The sequence below is a fragment of the Uloborus diversus genome, chromosome 1 (assembly GCF_026930045.1).
Source record: "Uloborus diversus isolate 005 chromosome 1, Udiv.v.3.1, whole genome shotgun sequence".
Classification (NCBI taxonomy): domain Eukaryota; kingdom Metazoa; phylum Arthropoda; class Arachnida; order Araneae; family Uloboridae; genus Uloborus; species Uloborus diversus.
Genome location: NC_072731.1, coordinates 155,494,692 through 155,510,556, shown reverse-complemented (window position 1 = coordinate 155,510,556; position 15,865 = coordinate 155,494,692). Strand labels below are relative to the sequence as shown.

The window sequence follows — 15,865 nt, the reverse complement described above, 5'->3', positions numbered from 1 at the left end:
AGATAACTTCAGAACGTTGGACCACAAGGTCAAGAAGATGGATCGAGGTGCTGGCGCATCGTTTGCCATTTTGGCAAACGTTGTTATTAAGATAAATAAATACATTTGTGCTGAAAAGTAAAGTAAGAAACAGCAACGTCAAAAAGCACAAATTAGATTGTGCTTTTTGACGTTGTTATTTCTTACTTTATTGTTACCATCGTTGAGCAATGAGATCAACATCGTCTAGTTCTTGCAATGAAATTAAATATGGCACAAACCAGAAATCTTTGCTTTTGCTCCTTAAACTTTGGTGAGAACCTTTTACAAGTCAACAAAAACGGCAGCATACCTCAGTACTACTTGATCTCGCTATGCTTATTCAAAGAAATATCAGGCACATATATGCAGACTTTATTAAGCTGCTTTATGTGTGCGGTCCAATTAATTATCCAATTGTGCTTCCAGAATGACAAAACTTAATTTATTAACTTCTCATTTTATTTATTACCTTCCTAAAAAAATGGCAATGAAAAATACCCAAACACACATTTATAGGAAAATTCTTTGTACGATTGGCTTTATCCTGTTTCCCCCCGCTGTTCCGATTCACTCCATTTTAGGGTACATATACTGACATCTAATCAGAAGGGACATCAAAAACCATAAATAAGTTTTTTTTTTTTTTTTTTCAATCTTACGGACCTGTGTTTAAATTTGCGAAATTTTCAATACATATATATATATATATATATATATATATATATATATATATATATATATATATATATATATATATATATATATATATATATATGTAAGATAAACTTTTGGAACGTCGCAATGTTCTCCTGTGATATGCCATTGGAGCACTCCTGTTCAGAGAATCATGCATGTTCATAAGTACCTACTAAAAATAAAAGAGAAGAAATGTTTAGGCACAATACGTCCTATAATTGTGTCTTCAAAATGCGATAGCTTAAGCTGGGTTTGCCTCTTTGCATCAGTCTGTATGAACTAAAGCTTAAAATGCATGAACATTATAGTCATAACACAAAATGAAATCAAAGAGTACAAAACTTATTTTCTTACAGGGTAAACGTGTGGAACAGTTATTTTTCACAAAGCAATATAGCACGATTATGCAAGCTGGATGAAGAGATTCCAGGAAAGATTGTGGCATGGCCAGATTTTCTACACAACTTGCAAGGAGATGTTCATATTTTGAAAAATAAAAAACCCACCCTTTAAATAAAACGGTTAAGTTCATTAGTTGAAAAATTAACAAGAGAAACTAGTGTTTAGTTAAAGATTCATCTATTACAATTAGTACTTTAAGTATTCTTTTCTGGCTGATATACTGTTCTGTAACAAATTCAATACTCATAGATTAGTTCTTGACTTTGTAAGCATAAAAATGTGTACTTACATATGAAAATAAAAGATATTTTTAATAATTGAAGTATTTATTGTATTGTATTGAAATTATCATTTTGTCTCAAAGTTATAAAATACTTTCAATTGTCAAAATATTACTCGTATTTACTAGCTGACCCATGCAAAGCATTCAAGCTTGGCATAAGGAATTAAAAACCCAGTTTAAGTATTTTTTTGAACAATAGCAAAATTATGACTGGTTTTTTTATTTTCTTCTGATAGCTGAGAAAATATCTTTAAAAGGGTGTTTTACTTTTGAAGATTGAAGTATTAAGGAAGTTATGGCATACCCACAAGAAAACCTCTTTGAGAGATAATATACACGCGATTTACCATGTTAAAACAAGCTGTTTTTTCCTGATTTCAATTTAGCAGGATCGTTTCACCCAATGGGCCTACATTTCAGGATGCTATACACTAAAGCAACATCATCAATTGAAATTGAAAATGATCAAATTTAAAAAATTGATGCCCCAATTTTTTTAAAACATTTTTTTTGAGTTATACAACGATTTACCATAGTCAAATCAATGTCTTGTTTTCTGATTTAAACAACAGAACTGTAGCTCAGAATTCTGCAATGAGTTTAGATATTGCTACGAAGACCGTATTGAATGAAAGCAGGCTATATTTCGAGTTAACGAGCAATCAGGCTGGAAAGGTCGCAACTGTCATCCTTCAGCCCAAGAAAAGCTTTTTATTATAACTGAAGAATATTCTCAGAGATTTGGTATTTAAGGATGCCAGTGAAGTTAAATTTAATAGGAGTAAAGAAAGCAAATATGGCATCTTTACAAAACTCCTATTTTGAACTGAATTATTGAAGTTTAATGAACCCAATTTTGAATGACTAAAATTCTCTAATATTTTTTTAAAAAACTGAACAAGTATCAAACTTATGTGTTGGGAGTTTTTCATGCATTAAGGAATATTTGATGTTTAGCATAGGGGGAATAATTTTCGGGACATAAGGTTTCGCTAACAAAGATTTTTTTTTATGAAATAATATTTTTTAATGTGTCTATTTTTGATATTATTATTTTTTTCAATTCTTTTTAAATGCATACAATTTGTAAATGTGTCTAGTCATATTGCTATAAAACAGTAGTTAATTTTGCAAAACTTGTCAAGTAAAATTGTATTACAGCTTATTTTACTAAATGCTTTTCTTAAATTGTAAATTCACTATGACTATACACTTGTTAAATTTAATAGTAAATTAAAGTTCTGATATCAGAACAGCTTACTGTGTTAGTGATGATAGTTCCTGTTTTTAATGAAGAAATGTTTGTAGAGGAAAACCCTTTTGTTATTCTTGTTATAGAGAATTGTATGTTTTAACATTTTGTTGATAAAAAAAGAATTTTTGTATGTTTAACTGTTTACACACCAATAAGACAATATTTGGAAGTTTGAGCAAGTAAGCAGGGTCGGACTCGCTATGGGCAAATGCCCAGTGCGGCGCTCCAAAATGCGTCAGTCGGCTGTTGTCTTTATTCTTACGGAAAATTTTGTTGTATTAATTTTTGTCAGTTAAAAAATGAAGATTAGTTTGGCTTGCAATAAAAAATATCATAAAGGGGAAAAAAGCTATTTTTACACTTCCCGTAATTTATTTCCTTTCAACTCCCCATAGGGGATCGATGCCACATCTTATCCTAATAACCATTGTAGGAAAAGACGGGACAAGATAGTCCAGGATCTGAAGGGGGTTGAGCATGCATGGAAAGGCTGACGCAATATTATTTCTGATTATTGTTACAGGCACGATGGTGATTATGAAACCACATGTCGTCGCCCCCCTGGGTGGTCGACAACCCCGGAGGAGGGGGGAAAGCAGGGGGGGGGAGCCGTTTACTAAAACACTCATAACTCGCGAACTATTTGAGATAAAACATTGAAAAAAGTGGCAATCGACGCAACAAAACAAGGGCTTCATAAAAGCTAAATATGATTATGGACCTATCTTTTTTGGTTTCCTGAGTAAAATTCCATTTTTTCTCAAACAAGCAAAATTTTTGAATAAAATGCGCAAAACAAACTTTTTTTGACCGAAATAAATTCCAAATCAAAATTGTTTGATTTTTTTTTTCAAATAAAGTCCAAAATATCATTATTCAGTTTGTTAAAATCATTTAAGTACTGTTAACGCGTTGAAAAACAAAATGACAGTAGCAAGCTCGAACACGATTTGCATTATAGTTCAGGATTTGAAGGGGTATTTTGAGCATGCATGGAAGACCTGACGCAAAATTATTTTTGATTAATGTCACAGGCACTATAGTGATTATGAAACCACATGTCTTCGCCCCTCTGGATGGTCGACAACCCCGGGGTAGGGGGGAAAGCAGTGGTGGGAGCCGTTTGCTAAAACACTCATAACTCGCGAACTATTTGAAATAAAACACTGAAAAAAGTGGCAAAAGATGCAATAGAACAAGGGCTCGAAAAACCTAACCATGTTTATGGTCCTATTTTTGTTGGCATTTAATTAAAATTCCTTTTTTAGCAGCCATGCAAAAATTTTGAATAAAATACGAAAAGCTTTTTTTTTTAAAGATAAGTTCTTTTTTTAAATTATTTAACTGTTTAGGGAATCAATAAAACCTGAAACTTCATTATTCAGTTCGTTTAAAACTACTTAATTATTACCAACGTGAGCGTTAAAAAGCGAAATAGAAAATGCAAGCACTTGCCTATGTTAGCGCATTGAATAAAACGGCAGTATGTTAAGGAGAAAAAAATAGCCTTATTATCCTTATGACGAACCATTCATTCTTCAGTTTACAAACTTATTCTAATTGCAAAGTATTCAATTATGGCTTTAATTTTGTTAAATACTGCTTTAAATTTGAGAGGAACTAGGGAACCAGGCCCAGAGTAGTTTCAATTCAAATATAATTTTAATTTATTTCTATTAATTTATGTTTTCAATTTGCACAAAAGAATATTGCGGGTATTGTTTCGCGGATATTGCTTTTTATAATTTACTCAACAAAGAACAATGATACAAGAAATAATATGTACTAAATAAATATAAAAAATGAGAAGCTTGAGCTTTCATGAAAACGAATATAAATATAAAATTATACACTAGAGTTCTAAAAAACTAATTAAATAAAATTAGTAAAATAATGCGTATTATAAAATGTAGAACATCAATATGCATACATAAAGCATTAATATATCAGAAATTTTGAAAGCTGGATCATACTCTTTTTTTGTTGACTTGTAATTGTTCTATTGAATCGTTCTCTTCCGAGTATTTTGTAGTTTATGGGTTTTTGCTTTAGCCTTAAAAGCACAGTATTTACAGCAAGGTGAATTATTAATAAAAAAAATTACAAGATTATTTACAGTTCTTGCCTGCGCAGGGTGGAATTAAACTCTCTGGTAACATTGGCTGCATCATAAGGTGTGGGGCTTTATTGTTTTATTTTCATTCAAGTGAAACCCTAACTTGGTTACATCTATAGGCACTGCTAAAGTACAGGGGAATTGATTCAATAGTAGAGTTGAGCAATACTTCTTAGCACATGTTGGGAAGAATTGCACGAGCATGTTAAAGAGCTGATATTATATTTATTTCTGATGGAAATGACAAGAAATTATTGTGTGTGTGTGTAATGTACTTTCCGGAACTTCTGGTTTTCAAGTTATGAAAACGACAGTGAGATGTACCGATCGTGTTTAAGGTCCACTCTTGTAGTTTGACTATTGGAGAGAAAATTTTATTATTTTTTATTTGGAGACCTGCAAAATCTTTGCTACATTTGAAAGTAGTGTTTGGGACATTATAGACCAGAGTCATTCCATCGATAACTTCAACTTTGTTATTAAAATAGGGTGCTTCTTCCAGAGTTTTGCTGCAAGAAGTATCATTTTCAATTACATTCACGAAATCGGACCTCGCGCTTTGCTTCAGTGAACCATTCTGATGAACCTAACCTAGCATTGGGCTTATTGTATGGGAATGATTTTTAGATGTACTAACATCACTTTTGAGCTAACGTTTCCCAGGTTAAATGTTTTCTTGGTTTTCTTTTGCTGTTTTGCAGTCGCTATTGAAGACATTGCCATTGCAGGACTTCTCTGGATAAGAGACTATTCACATCTTCTTTAACGTTCCACTGAAATTTTGATGCGGCTCATGTGGCAATAGCCTCGCTCACTATGTTTCATAACTCAAGTGTAAAATCTGCAAAAGGGTTATCCTGATCATTTATCCTTTCCGTAATTACTTCGTACTTGCAAACTTGAATGTTTTAATTTTTAAAAAAGTGCCATTGTGACCCATACTAAGCAGCTACAATGCGTTAAAGGTTAAGTAATTACTTAACTGGGACATTGTTTTGATAATATTACGAAATAAAACCGCCAAAACAGGAGAGCCACAAAATTTACTTTCGTTATAGTGCCTAGAAAGAATAGTGTGCCGATCGGCGCTTTTTCCCCTTCGATTCTTGAAGACAAAATGCATGAAAACCGCTAGAGGGCAGTGCGGTCGAGTTGTACGTTCAATTTCGCGGTGTTTACATTAGTAGACGCGGGATTTTGTTACAATTTAGTTCCGCGTTTCTCTCTTTTACCTTTATTTCGTGAATATTTCATGAAACAGCGTTTAAGGCTTTTAATGGAGGCATCAAAGTTTAATATTAGAAGAAGTAAAGCTTTATCTTGTTTCGTACCAGGGTGCAAAAGTGGATACAAAACATGCAAAAAAAAAAGTTTCGCTTTTTAAAGCTCCAGCAGATGAAAAAAAACTAAAGAAGTGGAACTCGTTAATTCCCAGGTTAGATAAAGTTTTTGATAAATACTGCTCAATTTGTGCTCTGCATTTCGAAAAACATTTTATTGAAACGCATAATGAGCATATTATAAATGGTGAGGAAGTTTTGATTCCCCGGGGAAAACTTTTTTTAAAAGACGAGGCAATTACGACAATTTTCCCAAATCTGCCAACATACTTTACTAAAAAAATACCAAAGCAAAGGTCCATCAGGAATTATGCAGTTAAGAAAAATGTTCCCTGTTTGAAAAAAAAAAAAACTTGATCTTTCCGCAGATGAAACTGAAATAACCACGTATAAATCTATTATAGATGAAATTGTTCATATTAATTTGCCTAACGAATATTGGGTTTGTATGAAATTTAAAAAATCTCCAAATATTGTAGTTTTTATATATAATGAAAATTATGTGGAAAATAATATTGACGATAAAAAGATCATTATTGAAGTAGAAGAAAATTTACAAATCAATGCTACTATTTTGGTCAAAGGTGTAAAAGTAAATTATCCTGTTCTTAGACTCAGACTGAGAAGCCCTGATAATTTTAATTAGCTTCAAGAATTTAGAAGCAGTTTTATTTTGTAACTAACGGTACCCGCACGACTTTGTCCGAAGGAGAAAATTAAAAGGTCATTTGATTAGCCTGTATATTTACAAATAATGGATGATGAATTTCTCGCCAATTGGCTATGTTCATTCGCTCTTCCCATGTTACGATTCAACGTCAGGATAATTTCGTAATTTACTCGTCCATCTTATAATTCTGCTTCGGAAACTGTTTTTAAAATTTAAAAATAAAAAAAGAACAAAATCGAATTTTCGAAAATTCGCTTCGAGGTGCACACCCCCATGCTACAAACTAACTTTGTACTAAATTTCATGAAAATCGGCCGAACGGTATAGGCGCTGTGCGCGTCACAGGGATCCAGACAGAAATCCAGACAGAGAGATTCGGCTTTATTATTAGTAGAGAAATAAGAGATGCTCTGTTATTGAATACTTAGGGGCCATTCATTAATTACGTAAGGATGATTTTGGCAATTTTTGACCCTCCCTCCCCCATGTAAGGGTACGTAAAAATTTTCACCCCCCCCCCCCCCCCATTCTTATGTAAGATTCCATTTCGTTTTTCAAAATGATAAAATAACAAATCTTGAATCGTTACATCACTGGAATCGTTATTAAATTCACATTATTAAATTAAACCTTTTGCGTAAAAAAATAGTTACTGAAAAGAATCTAAACTGAATGTTTTTTCGACTTTTTTTTTTTTGATATAATATTAATTACAAATAAAACATGCCGTACGCAATGCGACTCCTTTATTATATTTTACACTATAAATTCTTTGTAAAACAAATAAAAAAAATCTTATCCTAACACGTTTCTTACCTTCCAGACGCAAATGGAACATAATCTCTGCCAAATCACTTGACCGCGCAATGTCTAATGTGAAATATCGACTTGGAAAATATTATGTAAGAATGAGTTTGACCCTCCCCCCAAGTAAGGGTACGTAGAGGTTTTTCCAACCCCCCTCCCCCTTGGGACCCTTACATATTTAATGAATGGGCCCTTATGGTCTACTATTTTCATTGAAGTAAGGTAGTTTTATAATAAGGTAATAAGGTAATTTTATATGCTTCAAAAAATAAACGAACACCCATGTAACAATTAGCACTTATTACAGAATTTGTCTTTTGCGCAGAAATAAGTTTAATCCAAAAAACGGGGTTTTTAAACTGCGAAATCAGCATGCAATCGCTGATTTAAAACGAGTCTGATTGAGGAGCATAACGTACTACTCGAGTGCAGCGCCACCTGGATTTTCCTCAGATCTGACCTCACTTTTTCCCCGCCGATCGGCACACTACTCTTTCTAGGCACTATACTTTCGTTTACATCGAGTCTTCAAGGTACATTCCGCAAACTTTTTTTTTTTTTTTGTGAATTACCTCAAATGCTTTTTGAGCTTGCTTTTATTTCACTTTTCAACGCTTTGATAATATTTAAGTAATTTTAAACTAACTGGATAATGATATTTCAGATTTTATTGGTTCCTTAAACAGTTAAATAATTTTGATAATTTGAAAAAAAAAAATGCGTATTTTATTCAAATTTTTTGCGAAAAGTAGAATTTTACTCAGAAATTAACAAAGATATGATCATAGTCATATTTAGCTTTTATGGAGCCCTTGTTTTGCTGCGTCGATTGCCACTTTTTTCAGTGTTTTATTTCAAATAGTTCGCGAGTTATGAGTGTTTTAGCAAACGGCTCCCCCCCCCACTACTTTCCCCCCTCCCCCGGGGTTGTCGACCATCCAGGGGGGCGAAGACATGTGGTTTCATAATCACTATAGTGCCTGTGACATTAATCAGAAATAATTTTGCGTCAGGTCTTATGCATGCTCAAAATACCCCTTCAGATCCTGAACTATAATGCAAATCGTGTTCGAGCTTGCTACTGTCATTTTGTTTTTCAACGCGTTAACAGTACTTAAATGATTTTAACAAACTGAATAATGATATTTTGGACTTTATTTGAAAAAAAAATCAAACAATTTTGATTTGGAATTTATTTTGGTCAAAAAAAGTTTATTTTGCGCATTTTATTCAAAAATTTTGCTTGTTTGCGAAAAATGGAATTTTACTCAGAAACCAACAAAGATAGGTCCATAACCATATTTAGGTTTTATGAAGCCCTTGTTTTGTTGCGTCAATTGCCACTTTTTTCAATGTTTTATCTCAAATAGTTCGCGAGTTATGAGTGTTTTAGAAAACGGCTCCCCCACTGCTTTCCCCCCTCCCCCGGGGTTTTCGACCACACAGGGGGGCGACGACATGTGGTTTCATAATCACCATCGTGCCTGTAACAATAATCAGAAATAATATTGCGTCAGCCTTTCCATGCAAGCTCAACCCCCTTCAGATCCCGGTCTAAGAAGAGATGGCCCTGTGGCAGAGCATATATAACCACTTAAATTATCTTTAAATTGGTCACTACTAGAGATGGGCAAAACGGATCCGAAAGGGGATTCGGATCGATCCGGATCGATCACTTCTCGGATACGTATCCGAGAAACAGATCCGGATCCGGGTCCATAGCGCATGCGCAGTACGCGCGGATCCGGATCAGACACCTCTGGATCAGACACCTTGGATCAGACACTTGGATCAGACGCTTCCGAGTCCGAGTCCATGGAGCATGCGCAGAGGGGTACCGATCCGGATACGTATCCAAGACGGATCCGATCCACAGAGCATGCGCAGAGGGGTACCGATCCGGATACGTATCCAGGACCCGGGTCCGATCCACAGAGCATGCGCAATGCACACCGATCCAGAACCAAACTTGGAGGGACAGTTTCCCCGATTGTTTTGAAGTTTGAAAAGCGAAACTAAGGTTGGTTGAAGGTTGGGGGAATGGGGAAAACGACACCGCGCGCATTCGAAATCAAATAAAGAAGCAGAATTAGCGGTGCTGCAGGAGGGGCGAGGAAAGGGGAGAAGTCGCAAACCGCAGATTGCGTAATTGTTGAATGGTGTTGTCTTGAGAAGATTTTCTTGCGTGACGCAATTCTTAGAGAGGGATCGCAGGAGAAAATTCGGAATTTTTTGAGATTTGCGGTTTGCTTCGCATTAGGGTATTCAAATTTTCGTGAGGCAAGCACAATTCATGTTTGGAATTTTGCAATTGGAGTATTTATCTTGGCTTGTTTTTATTCTATAAGAAGTAGGAAAGGAACGTTTAATTTCCTTGCTCATATTAATTTTTAATTTCATTTAATTTTTCAACTAATAGTTACAACTACGGCTGCCATAGCTTGGATTTTTAATAGAGATCTTTGAGACTGCTTTCGCTTAAAAATCTTGGGGGTGGATCACAGATTTTGAAATGTATCAAACCTATCAAACGTAATTTTTTTCCTGAAAGATAATTTTTTGGCTTAGCAATCTAGAATGGAATGACGACCAAATAAATAAATTTTCTTAGTACTAAAAGTAATTTATGACTTACTGCACTATCTGTGTCAAGACACTGATAGAACTTTTTTTTTTCTTGTAGCACAATTTTTTAAAGAAATTTTCCAATGAAATAACATTTATGATATCAATTTTAGTTTCCATTATCATATTTTTCTCTTTTGTTGCGTTCGTTGATTTACCGGTAGCTTACCGGTCGGGCTCGTCGAACGTAAACTTTGTCATTTTTAAGATCAATAATCGACCAACTAGCTACAGCACTAGCAATTACCAAAACGTGAATAAATTATAAGACTCATCCTAATAGTCTTTATTGCATGAAAATCTAGAGTTCTTATTACTCATTATGGATGAAAAAGCTATTTCTAAAGAAAGAAAAGCACTAGATGCCCAAGAGAAAAAATGTTTTTTTAGAAAGAGGCAAATACATTTTAGTTCACACAATAGAAAAACGTTAAGGCAAAATAAATAACCATTTTATTAAAACAAATATCTCATCTTTAAAAATTTTTTAATTGCATTCATACATAGTATTACAATCACAAGATTCAGTAACTTTGCATTTTAGTACATTTACAGTATTTTTTCTGAATCCATAAGCTGTGCATCTTTTCAAAGAAAAAAGAAATGAGGTGTATTATGAAAGTTTAGCTTACATATTTTTTTCATACATGTCTACTGTAAAAAAAATAATAGTCCTGAATAATTTCCTTTGTCAAAAAAGGAGCTGTACTTTCAAAACATGTTTTTTTTTTTTCAACCTTGTTTGAAAAAAATAATAATAATAATTACTTCAGAAATTCACACCTTCTATCACAGTCCATTAAGACTCATTCTATTTCAAGTGACCTAGTGCTCTCCACTCCACTCGATCATCTCCAATTTAATGAAATTCTATAGAGGTATAGGCCTTTGAATTTGAAACACACTTATGCAAATTTTCAGCTTCTGAAATCCAAATCCTGAGGATCTAGGTTCTACCAAAAAGTGATATAGAATGGCGGATAAGCTTTTTGCGCCAAACGAATTTGCAGAAAATTTTATCGCACAGAAAACCGAAAGTTTTAAGAGCTCGAACTATGTTTTGTTGTTAATACATTCTAGCATTTTTGGACTTTTAGCTCATTAGATTTTGTTTAGCACGCATGTGAACTTGTTAATAAAGTGTGGTGGTAGAATTTATTCTTCGATTTTAGTTTCATAAAATTGGAACAAAAATAAGCATGTCGTAGGTGGAATTCCACCTCGTGAGAATATCTCGTTTCAAGTTCAATTAAGGTTGGTTTAGCAGTGACTGAGCTTACTGAATGTATTTTTTCGCTCTTATAATAGTTTTAAATGTGAAAAGATTTGTTTAATGATTTTGAATGTGTGTGTGTGTGTGTGTGTGTGACTAAACCAAAATGAATAGATCATTGCTTTGGAACAGGATATTTAATTTGATATAGGGAAGCTAATATTTTAAAATTATTAAAATTTTAATTTATTTTTAAATTTGTTTACGTACAGGTACTTAACACTGAAATTCACCCTAACATCCATATTAATGTAAAATGCAATTGTTAATTACATAATAAATTAATTCTCTAAACAGCATAAATAGTAAATTTTAATGCAACTTACGGTGCCGGCACATAAATTACAGATAGATTTTATTAGAGATCTTATTTAGATTTAGATTTTTTTTTTTCATTTTATTCAACCAAAAAAAAAAGTCTATCTAGATATCAAGAGATATATTTTCATTTCATTCAACATTTGAGTGTGTAGGAATAAAAACTTAAATATTTATTTTCCCTTTTCATCCAAATGCTCAGATCGTTTGATGCAAATTGATGTACTTAGAAATGCATTTACGAAACGTTGAATTTTGCTCTAAGCAGTGCTCAAAAATAATACTAAAATTCTATTTAAGAACACAATAATAAACTTTTATTATCAGCAGTTGCTGATAACTATGAGTAAAACACATTAAAGTTGAAATACGTAACTATGAGTATAACACATTAAAGTTGATGAGATAATTTTAAAGTTTCCTGTAGGGGGAAAATTCACTGATATTAATTCCTAAACTACCGACAGTTTCATTTTAATTTTATTATTTTCATGAAAAAAAAAATTAACCTTGGTGTTCTCCCTATAAAAAGTAATTGTCTTCAGAGCTTTGAATCTCCATAATAATACCACAATTCCTTTTTTCGAGAAAAATGGATTAAAGGTAGCGTTTAGCAAATTTGTATTGCATTATTCAGATTCATAAACAATGTATGATATAAAACAGTGTTGAAGAATAATTAAAGCCTAGGGTGCTTCAGCTCTTCTAAATTCATTTGTAAATGGCTTTTTGGACATTTTTTTTTACGTTTAAAATTGAATTTTAAATACAGGGGATGAAAATCAAAGGAAATAAATTATACGAACATAAAAAAGAATTTCTGGGCTTCTGATGGATTTTGATTTGCTGAAGACGGTGGGAATTTCGGTGCTTTAAGGTCAACAGGATAGACGGCCACTCTTCACATTGTACGCTGAGGAAGACCGAAGATCACGGTAAAAGTTTTATGGTTTTACTGCTGGAAAACGCTATTTAAGATTTGCTTCGCTTTGTCTATCCGTGTCCCTTTTTCCCATTCCATATTAACGTTTAACACGTCCTAAAGTTTACTCTTCATTTAGTTAGGTTTTTTTTCTTCGATAAGGTTCCACATAAATAATATTTTGCATTCCCTCCGTTTTGCGGGGTTCTGCTAATATATCAGAAAACAAACCCTTAAAGAATCATTCGCTCTTGCTGAAGAAATTTTCTGCAGTTTGCATCTAACTCATGCTTCTGCAAATTTTCAATCTGATACTCTTCCTAGGCCTAGAATCACTTCCTCGAGCCACTTTTTTCTATTCTAAACTTTAATATTGATTCGAAATACCTGTAGTTTGTAAAATACACAAAGAGAAATTAGAATAGAAACAATATCAACACAACAAAGGTGTTATGCAATTCAGTAAATAATATAATTATTATTCAGTAAAACTTTAGATTCCTGAACAAGAAACACACTTCACCTATAAATAAACACGGTAACATAAACTAGCATAGAAGCATATGATTTTGAAGCAATTCAGACAAATTCGCCATCCCTAGCAAAGCGCCGTCTTAAAAAAAAATAGATTTTAATGCAGTGTTGCAGAATTTACCGCTCCTAGCAAAGTGTCGCCCGGGACGAGTGCTCCCTTTGCCCCCCCCCTACGCTACGCCACTGTTGAGCACCATCCCGATTGGGGAGACTATGGCCCCCCCCTGCCTAAGTTTTCCCGCTTACAGGAGCCAAGCTGGCTGTTCGGCTGTAATTCATAAGTAAATATATGTGGGATCTCCCAGATCGGTCATTTTGAATTTTTCATGGAGAGACAGGGGACAAAGAGAGCATTCGCCCAACTGTAAACACGCAAAGTTTTCAGAAACAGGGTGTTATAGGGATAGGGGGGAGGTGAATTGACACCCTTTCCTGACCGGTTTGGGCTTTCCATAAGGCATTTAAACAACAAATTTGCATTATGCTAAATTTAATTAATGAATAAACACTATTAAATTTTTAAATATGCATTAATGTAACATAAATTTAAGTAAATTAATAGAACCAATGATAATTTATTTCTCTTTCGTGAAAAAATTAGTGAAGAAAAAAGTCCAAAATTGTTAACACTCTAAACAATTATACTCCAGGAGTGGTTAGGCAGTCACACACCCAGGAGTACGCAGCCCCCCCCCCCCCTTCCCTACTGCCTACCTTCTCTCGCATTGACCCTGATGTTCTAAAATGTACGCTCTGGTAATAACTTTGTGAGAAAAGGATAAAAGCAAAAAGAGAGCTACGTGCGAATCTTAAATTTTTAGAATTAAATTTCCTGTATCAGTGCAGATAGTTCAAGTAAAAATTAAAAAAATATATTTTTTAAATTATTCCTGCAAAAAATTTCCTTCTCTCCTTCCGCCCTTCGCAGGAGAAGGAGACGCGGAGAGTTTTGAAGAAACAATAATAAAAGCCAACCGTTTGCCACATAATAAAAGAGTTCTTAGTTCCTGCACTATGCACCGCAGGCAAATACTCTTTTTGCCACGCCACGAGAGAAACGAGTCTTCAATCTTCTGAACACAAACACTAGTAGCGGTTATCTCGCGCTCCCCTCTTCCTCCCCTCCCTCCCATTGTGCTCCTTTCCCTCCATGCCCGCTCCAACCGTAGCATACGAGGATATTCGTAGGCTACGCTCCAACCCGTTATCCATGTCCAATGTCCACTACCACAATGCAACGACTCCAGCAATTGGTTCTTCCGGATCTGTAGACACCTAGAACTTGTTAAATCTACTTTGATTGGCCCCTCCGGATCGATCCGGCGCGGATACGTATCCGGATCCGTTGCCAACAAAATTAAAGTTTCTACCAAGCGCGCAGCACTGTCATTGGTCCGTCCGGATCGGTTTTCCACTACTGCGATACAACGATCCTAGTAATTGGCTCTTCCGGATCTGTAAGAACTACAAACTTATTACATCCTCTCTGATTGGTCCTTGCGGATCGATCCGGACCTGTTGCCATCCAAAAAATCTGTTTCGCCGATCTTCGATCCGAATCGATCCTCGGACCCGTTGCCACCCAAAAAATCTGCTCGGACCTGTGGATCGATCCGCGGACCCGTTGCCATCCAAAAAATCTGTCCGATCTTTTTCTCGGACCTGTGGATCGATCAATCTTTTCTCGGATACGTATCCGCGGATCCGTATCCGAGTCCGACGACACATCTCTAGTCACTACATCAATCATATTTAGTTTCGTTTTTATTTTTCAAATTTGTTCTATTGCTTCATTTTTTCCTCTTCTCCCCTCCCTTCAATTTTGCTCATATAACTTCAAATATATTAGTACATTATGATAGATTCATCACATTTCTCGGTTCTAGTTGTTCATTTCTACTTCCTTTCTGTTTCTTTAAATGAATAACTTTAAAATCAAGTCCCCTCATTTACTCTTAATATTAAATGCATAGTACTCGGAAAAATTACGAAAACTGGATCGTAATTTACGGGTTTTATTGGGAGAAAATGTTTTCAAAAGCCAGCTAAAATCATTTTTAGTTTCATGGCAAATGAGCAGAACAGCTATATCAAAAACAATATACAAAATAGAACACAAATTGCACAACACATAACAAGAATGAATGCTTGCTAAAGTCGTAGCAGATCAAGTCAAGTTTTAAAAAGATTGCTGCATAAACACAAATTGAACACATCGAATGCAAGAAACCTAGGGTGGAGTAAAGTATTCTATGCTTCCCTGAACAGCTTTCATGGCAAAAGTAGTTTAATATTTCCAAATATACACGTGATAGTTTCTAAAACACACTTGTTTACAATGCTTCGCTACGAGCGAAAAGATATAAACAGTGCGAGAGATGGAACTGTAGCGGCCTCTGGCGGAAGTGGAATTTGGTTGCCAAACTGCTAATATGGAGATTTGTCTCCTTCATTTACTCCCTGCCTGCGATCGACCTGCCCTGTGTGTATCGCAGATAGCCATGGGCAGACAGAGGATCTTACTTCCCTTCACACCACACCACTCACATACAACATGGATCTTACAAGCAAATGAGCCCCATCTGTTTTTTGTTCATCAGCAG

The 15,865-nt window shown here is 34.6% G+C and overlaps 1 protein-coding gene across 1 annotated transcript in view; it reads left to right on the top strand.

The window, feature by feature from the left end:
* Nucleotides 1-1,284, top strand: part of LOC129216454 (sushi, von Willebrand factor type A, EGF and pentraxin domain-containing protein 1-like) — an 82,546-nt gene extending 81,262 nt beyond the window's left edge. The window contains 1 exon segment of the mRNA XM_054850671.1: nt 1,074-1,284. Coding sequence (XP_054706646.1) covers nt 1,074-1,284 — 211 coding nt within the window.
* The last annotated feature ends 14,581 nt before the right edge of the window (nt 1,285-15,865 follow it).